This window comes from Prinia subflava, chromosome 2 (genome assembly GCF_021018805.1).
Source record: "Prinia subflava isolate CZ2003 ecotype Zambia chromosome 2, Cam_Psub_1.2, whole genome shotgun sequence".
Lineage (NCBI taxonomy): Eukaryota > Metazoa > Chordata > Aves > Passeriformes > Cisticolidae > Prinia > Prinia subflava.
Window position 1 is genome coordinate 29,092,215 of NC_086248.1, and position 12,617 is coordinate 29,104,831.

General features: G+C 36.0%; 1 protein-coding gene across 9 annotated transcripts in view; it reads left to right on the forward strand.

The window, feature by feature from the left end:
- Positions 1-12,617, forward strand: part of COL19A1 (collagen type XIX alpha 1 chain) — a 191,583-nt gene that overhangs the window by 131,784 nt on the left and 47,182 nt on the right. For all 9 annotated transcript variants that reach the window (XM_063389432.1, XM_063389431.1, XM_063389436.1 and 6 more), the window contains 6 exons: positions 4,489-4,542; positions 8,938-9,000; positions 9,784-9,828; positions 10,759-10,794; positions 11,679-11,714; positions 11,823-11,876. In XM_063389432.1, the coding sequence (XP_063245502.1) occupies positions 4,489-4,542; positions 8,938-9,000; positions 9,784-9,828; positions 10,759-10,794; positions 11,679-11,714; positions 11,823-11,876 (288 nt within the window). The remainder of the gene's footprint in view (positions 1-4,488; positions 4,543-8,937; positions 9,001-9,783; positions 9,829-10,758; positions 10,795-11,678; positions 11,715-11,822; positions 11,877-12,617) is intronic.

Below are 12,617 nucleotides of genomic sequence, written 5' to 3' on the forward strand. Positions count from 1 at the left end.
CAATACCTCTGTGCCCTTCAAATGTATTTTATATATTTGCCTGCTTCCATTTTCTTGTAAAGTCTTCTGAAAGAGAGACAGTCCCATGCTGTTACCCTGCTCAACATGGCTCTTCACTGAAATTGGAATGCTGATTTTATGAAACAAAAAGAATTACTATGATAATAGGATGCTATGAGGTTGTAAGAACAGCATTTTGCTCAGACTGCAGAGCTGAGCTGATTGCTGTCTTCTGCCATAGCTGCTAACTAAAACTCAACGGGATTCACCAACACAGACGGGGTCCCCAGCAGACCACAGCTTGTTTTGCATTATGTATCATGCATTGACTTTCTAGCTACCACACCTTTTTATTTTAAAAGCAAATCAAAGAACCACAGAATGAGTAGGATTGGAAGGGATCTCTGTGTGTCATCTAACATGCCTTCCTGCTCAAGCAGGGTCACCTGAAAGCACAGGATTGTGACCAGATGATCCTTGAATCGTCTTCCAGCATCATTCTTCCAGCGAGGAAGACTCTACCACCTCTCTGGGCAGTCTGTTTCACCATGCTGTCACACACACTGTAGTGTATGAAATGTATCTGACCTTGGTATCCTCGGCCTAAGGATGCACAGGTCCAATCCTGCACTCTTCACAAAGACAAAGTCCTTCTCTGGTCTTGGGCTGTAGAATTACTAGCTGCCTCATTATGTGTAGTGTTCTGTTAAGAGGAGATAAATTATTTTTCTGTTTGTTCTGCCTGGAGAATAGCTGCCTGATGTCTGTCACTGTTGAGGTTGGGGGTTTATTTATTATGTATTTATTTTTACATTGAGATGAATCAGCAGGTATATCTATTTACCTAGATGGGCTGGAGAACAGAAAAAAGGAGTTTTACTCATTTCTCCATTGAGAGATAACTTTATCTCTCTGGTCCTAATTTTCTCTGTCTCTACTGGAACTGTTGTGACTGGAGGAATTCCATTTTTCAATAGCTCCCATTTAGCTGTGATTTAGCTTGTTTTTAAAATCAAGAATGCTAAGCTAGAGTTGTTCTACAGACTTGCACCAGTATAACAAAAAATTTTTAAAAATTTCTTTGATATGAGTCTGACTTTTGCCCAGCTGTTCTTTAGCAGAAGTAAAACATTATCAGTTTGTCAAGGTAAGAAGCATGAGGTAAGAAGTTTGAGGTCAAACACAATCTTGTCAAATCTACCTGTGGCAGAGGTGGGAAAGAAACTGAGGGTGTGTTAAATCATAGGCTAGCAAACTGTAATCTCAATTATTCATTCCCTTAAACTGATGCATCCAAAGCTAAGCTATTGTTTTCAACCAATAGATGTAATTGATTCATTTCACAATTACTATAGCTTTTGAAATTCATCATTCAGTTTATCATTTACCTTTGCAAGAGGCTGAACTTCATATTCTTTATCTTCTCAAGTATTTTTGCTTGCAAGATAAGCTTTGTGTTACTGCCTAAAGTTTGAAATTAAAATAGGGTTTCATTTTTGTCTGCCTTGTGTGTGATGCAGTAGAGGAGTTCGCTTGAACTTCTTCATTTAATTACATACACTTTTGGTGTTGTGATTCAATACATATGTCAGTGCCCCCAAACTGGTTATCTTAAGTAGCCAGAAGTTCACCTTCGAAATTTCATTTCCTCTGCCTCAGGAAATACTGTCATTTCTTTACTAATATTTTGGAAGTGAGTGAATGTTATCACTTAATTGCAATAAAGAAAAAATCAAAGCAATGATAAGTGAAAATTGTCAGGAGCATTTCTGGTTTTCCTGGACTTTCAGCTGCTTCTTGGAAGAATATTGGAAATGCTTACATTATGTGTAAGTGTGGGAATGGTTGGGAAAGGTTGGTCGGATTTCCTGTTTCTATGCATTAAGGTTCTTTTATCCATATCAAAATGTAATTTATTTCTTGTGTCCTATTGTGGCAGACATCATGTTTTCATCATTCTTTCCATTTACTCTTTGGAATAGTTATACAATATTGCACATCTGCTCTGACTAGTTTCATGATGTTTTGCATTAAAATAAACAGAAAAACAGCGTCTTATTTTAATGGGCAGGCCCCAAAGTGAAATACAGGGATAAAGTAACTGCACTGAGTCACTTGCAGGCTGTGTTCTCTGAAATGACCTGGTTTTGAGATGCAACCAGTGCAATTTACTTGTTATCTATTTTATGCATGGACTGTGAGATTGGGTAGACTTTTTCAGCAGTCTCATCTTTACAGAAATGCAGATGAACTATAAAAGTTAAGGGAGGAAAATACATTGTAAACCCCAGTAATTTCACAGCTTGAAGCTACTTCCCTTTAAGCACCTGTGTTTCTATTCCTGCCTTGTCTGTAGAAATAACATCTGAAACCTGTTTGCAATTTTGGAAAACAATCATGACACATTTTCAGTTCTTTTCTTATTCGTACAGCTTTACTCTCTGTGTGCTTCGCTTCTCTCAATTACACAACTTGATATTAGAAAAAAAAGGAAACCCTGCTCAAGTGAGGTTCAAAGTGGCAGATGTGCAGAATTCTCATTCAAAAGCTAGAAACTGCTGGTACAATAATTCTTCCACTGTTGTTAATTTAATTGCTTCTCCAGTTTTAAACCAATGCTGCTGGGTTTGGGTTTTTTTTTTGTCTGTAGAGACTTCAGAGTAGATTGTGCAACTATATTAGTGTAGAGAAACTGTGAAAGAAAGAGGCTATGGTTTAGGAAAAAAGTCTTGAATAAATAAATTTTCTGTCGTTGTACACTTGTTTCACTAGTTTTTATTACAGAAAAAAAGATGGAAATATAAAATTATTAAATTTATGTCAATTTTTGGAAAATTTTTGGAAACACTAAACTGGTAACTCAGAGGCTGCGGCACAGTCAGGAATGCAACCCAAATGCCTAAAGTTCTCCCTGACTTAGTCATGAGACATTCTGGGGATTTTTAAGGGTATGTTTGTTATTCAAAACTGTGCCAATATATTTTTCATCCTGTCAAAAATGATTTATTTATGTACAAATAATATCTGAGGGTTTGGGGATGATGGCAGATGCAGCATTAAATTCTTCCTGTGTTGTGTGGCTACAGCAGTTTCAGTCACAGAAAAACAGTAAAAGAGGCATGGTACGTTATGTCAAATGCAAAGGGAAAATAAGTTCTTATTTTTGACTCCTTGCAGTATTTCAGAATTCTGCAGCAATCCTGGGTTCAAGGATTCAGCATGGCATGTTTACAGTGTTGATATTGAGATGCCTAGGCAGTGTCATCATACTCCAGTCCCAGTTCTGGATTGCCAGCTTTATGGATGTGGAAGCAAAAATTCTGCCATTAACTTCAGAAATCAGAGTGGAATGATATCTTAGTGAAAACATCATTACTATATTGATCTTATTTTCAACATAAATTTGAAGTGACAATTCACTTTGAAATAACATGAAGGTACTTTTGTCTCTTCCAATGTAGGGAAGAAGGAGGAAGTGAAACACCTGAGATGTTTCATGGGGCTTCCAAATTTTCCTAGTATCCACACTAAGACAAAAGCTGCAGAGGGTAAATTGTAATTTGTAAAAACCCCAGAGAGGAGAGTTCCTTTTGTGCCCTAGCTGTGTTACATCCAGGTCAATCAGGTTAAGTGACTTACTTGTATATATTGTAATCTTATTAATACAATCAAACGTTTCTTACAGCCATCAAGAGTAGCTTTTGTTCACATTGCATTATGTGAAACCTTCAACTCAGAGAGAATAACTATGCTAATTTGTAAATTTAATTGAGTCTTAGTTCTGAAGTTCTTGACTGTACTTTCTGTGTTCTGCTCCATCTACCAAACTTAAAAATATCATTGATGGCATGCTTTTTGGCAGAACATGCCTAAAAATGGGGGGATTTCATGTCCAAAAATGGTTTTTTTCCCAACTCACTTTTCTGTGTTTCTTTTCTAAATGTTCATTTGATCAAGAAGTTCCTTTTTCAGTGTTGAATTTTTTGATGAATGTATGTTTAGGTAAAAACTTGCAATGGTAATAAAACTATGGATTAATGGAAGTTAATTTTCTGGAGAATTCTGGCTTTCCTCAGCTTCTCTTATTGTACTCCCAGATTAAAAACCTATCTGTATACTCACACTAGGAGCTGCTGCTACATCAAAACTTGTGCTTTGAGTTAGTGGAAAGAGTTTTAAAATGCTGCAGAACAAGGATTTTGTTCATACCAGAAGGGACTTGTATTAAAATTGATATGGATTTCATTTCTGCTTTCTCTGACTGGCTGATTCACTTGAAAATATGTTGCTGGTTTACAAAATTCAGAGATTTAAAAACTGACCTTCTTCTGTGCTAGAAAAAGGAAATAATGAAGTTACAGAAGATAATTTACTGTACACTCAAAAATCAAAAAATCTTTTACATCCCCACTGCTCTGTAAATACAGATATGCAAACATAAAAATAGTTAAATTAAAATGATCTTCTGATGTATATTTTTTCATATAGGGTCCTTCTGGACTAAAAGGAATCCTGGATTCATTGAACAAGCATTATAATGAGGTATGGAGATTTGATTTGGTTTATGACTAAGTAGTATCTAAGGTAGAAATGACCACAGTTTTGATCCCTGTGATCCGCATTCCAAATTAATTCACAAGGTAATTTCTTTCTTGCCCTCCCTCTTGCATCCCTTTACAAGTTTCAGTCCACACTCCAGTCACATACCTGCCATGTCATCTGTCTTGCTGCCATGTGTCTTGCCTCCCATCCATCTTCCACTTGCTTGCTTTTGACTGGTAAAACTCAGAAAGGAGAAGTGTGGTCCACCAAGCTGTTAGTGTGAAGCACCAGCTCCCCATTTCTAAACCTAATTTCTTTAAATTGTACTTGGTGTTTCTTTCTTGACCAACTCTGCTAGGATTCTAAGAGTAAAATAGAAAGACAAGGAGGCATAATTTGGAAAAGGTCTGCTAGCAGTCCATGAGAATTGTCCTTATGTTTGTATTGTGGACTAATAAAAACACTGTGTCAGTAATAAAAACCCCCGTAGATGAAAGAACTTAAAAGAAAAAAAAATTGCATAGGGCTGTGTTCAGCTCGACAGCGCTTTTACATTCTTACTGCAGGTATTTCAAATCATTTAAGCTGTGGTAGTGTCTTCCATTGTATGAGAATAGAGAAGTTTGCCTAATTGATTTGGGAATGTGTAACCTTTCTGATCAGAAACCTATTTCATTCATGATGCAGTATTACAGCATTATTTCCCCAGTACAGTGGTTAATGTGTGTATCACAACTTAAGTCATACAGGTCAAGCCTGGAGGGAATTCATTTCTTTTAACATTAGAACGCATTAACTATAAAGAGCATGTGTATTCAGGGTATTTTTCTTATGTAATGTTCCCAGATGAGTGCTGAAATCTTTCCTTGAACAGGGACTCTGGAGGTAAATTCATGTCAAACATACCTTTCCAGCTGCTTTTATCACTGAAGTGATTTCTCTGATATTAATTCTGATATTTAATCCATTCAAAATCAGTGTATCACCTTAGAAGCATGTATTGGGAATTAAGCATAGAGCATTTTTATGCACAGAGACTTAATTTCTGTATTTGGTCTCCTGTTTCATATATAAGTGTTGAAGTTTTATATATTTTGGGTTGGTTTCCTTACCAGTTTCTTTTTGCTGCCAAAGAGCTTTCACTGATACCAGCACTGTTTCTCTATTGATACCATATTTATTGTAACTCCTTCTCCACCTCTACCTTATCAATCCCTTTTATCCTGATAGTCCCTTTAAGGTTGATTCTGCAAGAGGAAATACAAACAGTGACAGTCTCCAGAAAAGGACACATATCTATCTCCAGAAATCATATTTCTTATAATTGTAAGGCTCTAAGTATTCTTAAGGTGGCTTCTATTTCCTAATTTACAATATTCTGGAAAAAATGTAGACCAGCTGGTATGTGTCTATAAATTATCTTTTAAATCCTGGATAGCTGATCAACTTTCTTCTCCCTTCAGCTGTCTAGTTTGAAGATTTTAATGACTCTGTCATAAGCAATTAACTGTTCAACTAGGAAATGCTGTTTGATTCCAGATAAAAGTGGATTTGGCTTTCTGATTCAAACAGAAGGTCCCAAATATGCAAACTTTAACTAAATATTCAGACCCTTCTAGAGTCAACTTAAGTCTCCAACAACAAACATAATAATTCCTATACATCTTATAATGGGAATGGGATATTCCCATCAAGGACAAGACAAAGTTGTCTTCAAAGGAAAGAACAGCTTCTCTGCTTAGCCACTGATTCACCTAGGTAGATGTATGTACCAGTAACTTGTCTTTTTTCCATTCTGTTACCTAGTATGACAGAAGCTGATTTTGTCCACAGCATCTTGGAGACATCAAGCAGTCTTTCATATTCCAGTACTGAATTTGCAGTATTCCTCAGTTATTTGTATTGGTAAAATGATATTTGAGTCATACTCTGAGGTTTTTAAGCACAGAGAATGGTGATGTTTGTTATTTTCCATCATTTTATCTGTGTTCTCAAGGATGTCACAAAGCCTTCTTTCAATTTGGTGTTTCAAGTGTTCAGGTATTGATCACATTTTAGTTGTTATAGGTATTTTCACACCTTTTTTTTTATTTTCACCAAAAAAAAATAAAATTAGTATGGCTTCTTTGTGTTGGTATTTCTAGGAACCATGATAACAAGAAGTGTGGTGGCTCTTAAGACCCATCATAATTAACCATGATTTTTTTCTTTTTCTCTAATTTCTCTATTTCTTATCAGATTATTTGCAATTTTTCTGATTGCTGTATGGTAATTTCTGATTGCTGTAGTAAGTATTAGTAATTGTACAATGTATTTAAATAATTCATTGCAACCAGGATTTTTCTGAGTCAGCATCAATCACTTTATCAGAGTGATTTTTAAGGAGGCTGGAGTGCAAGGTTTTAAAAGTATAATATGCTTGATCCATATATACAGTGAAAGAGCACTATAAATGCAGTTGCTGATTGCAGCAGCAAATTGTGCTGAACAGCAAACCAAGATCAGCAGTCTTTCTTTAATGAAGGTGAGAGCAACCTGCCGAGTTTAAGTGGTAGCATTGATCCTTAATGGGGTGGGAGGCAGTGCTGGAGCATTGCTTCCCTCACTCTTCCTGTGTGCCTGTTTTTACCTGTGACTATTTTTATATTCCTTCTTGTTATGTCTTTTGCGTTTTCAGTGTAAATCAGATGCTTTGCATGTGTTCAATAAATGCATTTTGTTCTCTTCTTTTTGCCAAGAAACTAGTTCTGCCCTGTACTGTATGTTACATTCCTTCGGGGATGGATAAATGATGCCTCATGATTTGCATTTGTATACTCTCAGGCCTGTGTTATCCTTTGCTTGGGTTTTCAAGGCCTCTGTTTGTCATCCTTCTTACTCACCAGTTTTCCATATGTAGATAGAAGGTCATTTAGCCAAACTTGCTTCTAAACATCTTTGGAAAGGGCATGTAGATCAGTTTAATCAAAAATGTTCTCCAACACATAAAAAATTAAACCAAAACACAAAGAAATTGAAACTACAACATAATCTAGTTAGAAATCCTTCAGAATCATTGTAATTTGTAGTAAATTTAGATTATTAGGGAATAATTTATTATTAACTTTCAAAATCTTTTTTTTTGGTGTATTTTACTTACATTTGGTTGTAAAGAGCAAATTACCCATAAAATGCAAAGGACATAAGGATAGTTATTTGGTCTAATAGCCTCTTCCCTTTTTAAAAACTTTTTACTCCATATATACAAAAAATGAAAAAAAAGAAAAAAGCACAACTCAGTATAAATCATAATTTGTAGTGTACATGGTAACCAATACCTGGATTCTCAGTCCAGTGGTTGTCAACAATTTCTCATCAATACTCAGGTACCTGGGTATCTGCTTCTTGCTCTGAAGCTGATTTTGATAATTAGTATACTAAGAGTGTTACAAACCCTAAACACCAAGAAGAATCCATCAGGAAATTAGCATTTCTAAAATAATGTATTTTTTTCAATTTATATTCAGTTACCATCTTCTGAAAATATTAACACGGTGTAAATGGCACATGTATTCATTGTGATATTCTCCCATTTTAGAGCTATGGAAACTGGAGCGTGGCAAGGGGAGCTGGCTTATTCAGGGTTCCTGCTCACCCTAGTGGCATGAGTTCTAGGATTGGGATTCCCTGGGTCGTGACTGGAGCTCATTTTTCAGGGTTGTTGGGGTTTTGTTTCTTTTTCTGTTGTCATTGCAAAAAAACTGTTCCCCTTAGGAAGTCTGATTTTGTGAAGAGGCAACCATTTGCTTTGTGTTTTATTGTGTCTTTAGCTTGTACAGAAGAGTAAATAAATGAGTGCAATAACAGCTGAGCAAGTATACAATCTGAACCTCTAGTCCTTAAGTCTGTCTTCTTTGAGAAGCAGTGTGAGGAGCCTGTTCCCTCTCCTTTGTCTTACTACTGTAGTAGACTTAAATTAGTTCTACTTTTTTTTTTGCATTTCATGGTGCTCAAAAGTAAAAGGCTTGTGATTCTTTTTCATAGAAGTGAGGGGTTTTGTTCTTTTCTAACATATTTGAGAAATGTATTGTAAGAATGAGCATAAAAATATGTTTTTTGTGTTGAACTAAAAAAAATCATAGATTTGCACATCAATGGTCAACATAGACATTTCCCCTTTATGCTTTTGTTCATTTTCTGCTAGTGTGGCAGGAGTGTGAATGTGTGATAAAGGATGTGTTCTGTAATACTACCTAGTTGTACTGCATAGGCATTTATTATTATTCCCTGTCTAGTAGTAAATTAGGACTTCTGAATTTGCAACTGATAAATTACAATAAATTGTTGTGGTAAACAAGTTGTTACTGGAAGTAAACAGTGACATTTTCTGATCTTTGTGGTGATATTTCTTTCCAGAGTGATAAAAGACTACTAGGAGTACTTGGGACCCCTGGACTCAAAGGCCAGAAGGGAGACATGGTAAGCATTTGGGATGAATTTGGGGAAGTTTTGAAATGCCTACCCAACCTTTCCCTGCCACCCTTAACATAGTGCATTTTATTTGATTTATCCCAATGGGCTTTGAAGGAATAGATTTTTGAGATGACTAGCACTTTGATCTGTGTAGTCCAATATGCAACTCATCGTGCTCTCCTGCAGTGGCAGCATGTGATCTTCTCTCCTCTAGTATAAATAGAAAGGGGAAATGCTGAAAGAATTATTTATGGTTTCTACAATGGCATCTGAGCAGTCAAATGAGCTGCCCTGCCAGTTATGTGGGAAAGACTCTGAGAACGTTAAAATTCAGAAAATATTTTGGATAGTAAATAATGAATATTTAAAGCAGTTCCTCTGTAACAAGGAGGCTTTCTATACCAAAAACAACCTCATAGACAACCTCTAAAAATTACATGGAAGTCAAATTCTGAATCCACACCTTATGGCACTACATTGTTATAGTTATCTGTCCTGTATAAACAGCTCACCAGATTTTAACAATTGCATGCCTTTCAAACTTGAAGGAGAAGACACAAGTGCTCTGGATAAGTGACAGAATTGACAACATTTTATTGAGAAACCTGCAGGTCTGCCATAGAAAACAATAATTTAAATTCATTTGCAGATGTTTAAGCTTGATTTCCATTGTAACAATAATTAAGATTTTGTGGTCAACATAGAACAAAGTACAGTTAAGGAAGAGGAGAGAGTTATTTACAATTGCCAGAATATAAAGATTTTAAATATAATTAATTTTGTTAATAGGGTCAAAAAGGAGAATTGGGAATGACTGGTACAAAAGGAGAAAAGGTGAGTTAATTCATTACTTCTGTAGTCATGTATTTACTAGAAGTTGATGTAATGTACTGATTATGAATGAAATCTTGTAAAATATACAGGAGATTAGGAAAAAAAATTTGGGCATGGGAAAAGTTGTCATTCTCTCAGTGTCTTTAGTATTTTATTCAAACCCCTCCTTAGGAGCATATTTACATATCCAAGTAAATTTCTTGTTCTACCAGCTCACAAAATCCTTAGCTTTAAAAACATTTACTTACTACCAGTTTAAGTTTTTTTAATATAAGTTTATGACCAGAGGTTGCCTCATTAATAAGATGCCAGTCATACTTTTCCAAGTCATGAATGTCATCTTCAATATCTATATGAAAAAACAAGAGCCTTAAATTATTAAAATTTACAAATCAACATTCTAATTTAGTATGTTTTAGTTTAAGCATAAATTTTACAGTATGATTTGGGAGGTATTACTTGGGAACAGACGTGTATTTCGCTTTTCCAGGAACACGTGCTGTATATGGTTCTACTGATTAATAGGTGTTTTGCCATTCAGATGTGAGGCTTCTTGGTTTCTGTGGTCATATGTATATAAACAGTTTTCATGCAGGTAGAATCATTATTTTCACTCCCTAGATATCACAGATTTACGATTTGAGGTGTTATAAAGCACCTGTGTTTGAGAATTTTTCAGATTTGGATGCATGATCACTCTCTTTAGTTCATGTTTCTGACCCTCCCTTGTGCTCCTGCTTGAAAGGATCATAGATGTCATGGACTTGGCATTAAATCAACATCATCCCTCCAGTAAACTTTTGTCCATATATTTGTATTTTAGACAGGTTTAAAACAGCCGTATTTTCCAGGACTCTTCAGCAAAACCAAACGTATGTGCTATTTACCATTTAAAATAAATCTGTCAACCTCCTTTCTACTTTTCCTTAGGGAGAACCTTCTGAAAAAGGGGACAAGGGAGACCCAGTAAGTATGGCATGTTTTGAACTGCTGTGAATAATGCACATTTGAGATTACTTTCATACCATATTCATTCTGTAGTTCTTTTCTTTGTAGACATTCATTAGATGCAGGGATGATGTGGGATAGTATATAGATTGTCTCCTTACATGTGCGTCAAGGTCTCCCAGGTTATAAATAAAAAACAGAGGTGCCCTGTTTTTCAGCATTTCTATTGCTGGTCCTATCCATGCACTAAACTGAATTTAGAGCACATCCTTTTTTTTTCCCCTGATGGTTCTTTCTTTCAGCTTTTTTACAAAGTTTTATGTGGCCAGCTTTGATGCCACCAGAGTGACATTTAACATTAGGCTGTTCTCATACAGCCATTTTATGTGCGCATAACTTATTTTGAGGCAAATCTTCAGAACACTCATTCTGCAAGAGTCTCTTTATCTATGATATGTATTTGTAATTAATTATTGTCCTCTCTTATGGTATTTGACAAAATCTATGTTTTTAATATAGTACTCAAGGTTGTTGAGATATTTGTGGTTAACATATTATAATGATCAGAATAAGTCCTACTGTAATAATGTGAGGGTTTGGAGGTGAATACTGGATACCAGAAGAGATGTAGTAGTGAAGAATGGGGTTTTGACTGGAAGTGCTCTTAAGGATATGTAGTGTTTACAAACATTTTTCCTTTAAAACACTGGGAAAACCTGCAAAAAAATTAGGTTGCAAGAGGAATGTCTTTCAGAATTTGCGAAAGCCATCAGAAATTATTTAATATTTTCTTGATATTTATGTTTGCAAACTGTATTACAATATTTTAAGGTAGCAAATTAAACTCTTCATTGATCCTACTTAAATTTCTGACTTCTTATTGATGTATTTACTGTTTTCAGGGAGAGACTGGAATGGAAGGATCAAAAGGAAATAAGGTATTTTTGGACTTGTACTTACTATACATGTTGCTAGTATACACAGCTGATACTGGGAGACATAGCAGTAAACTTGGATTTTTTTGTTTTCTCAAACAAAATCATTAGGGTGAAATGGGAGATCCTGGACCACCCGGTCTTATTGGAAATCCAGGATCAAAGGTAAGTGAAAATTATTTTATCCAATAACAATTGCATTGTATGCTGTTATATAAGAGGACTCTGAAGCTATCAACTCTAGCTAGTATTAATGGGCAAAGAATGCAAATTGTTTATATCAAAATGGTGTGCTTGGATCATGGCTATTTTACATAAAATTTACATTTTTAGTTCTTGTTGCTCTCAGTGTCAGTCAGAAAGGAATATTTAAGCAACATTTGTGCTATTTTGTCACTTGAGAATGCGAGCACCCATTTTGCAATTAGAGATCCACTGGTAGCTGAGTGTATTCTCTTCATGCATTAGTGAGGGGTGGAGTGACCACTGCCAGTACTTTAGTAGCTCCTCTGTTTAATCCTGTGAGACAGCAGATAAGGTTAATGCAGTCATGGCCTTGCTTTAAGTCTATCCTTATAGGCAAACCTCAGGAAGTGTGGGCTGGATGAGTGGACAGTGAGGTGGATCCAGAGCTGGCTAAACAGCAGATACCAGAGGATCATAATCATGGCACAGGGTCTAGCTGGAGGCCTGTCACTGGTGGTGTCCACCAGGGTTCAGTGCTGGGTCCAGTCTTGTTTAACTGGTTCATCAAGGACTTGGATGAAAGAGCAGCAAGTTCCCATTACACAAAGCTGGGAGGAGTGGCCAATACCCCAGAGGACCTTGATAGGTTGGAGAGATGGGCAGGGAAGAACCGTCTGAAACTCAGCAGAGGAAAGTGCAGGGTCCTGCACCTGGGGAGGA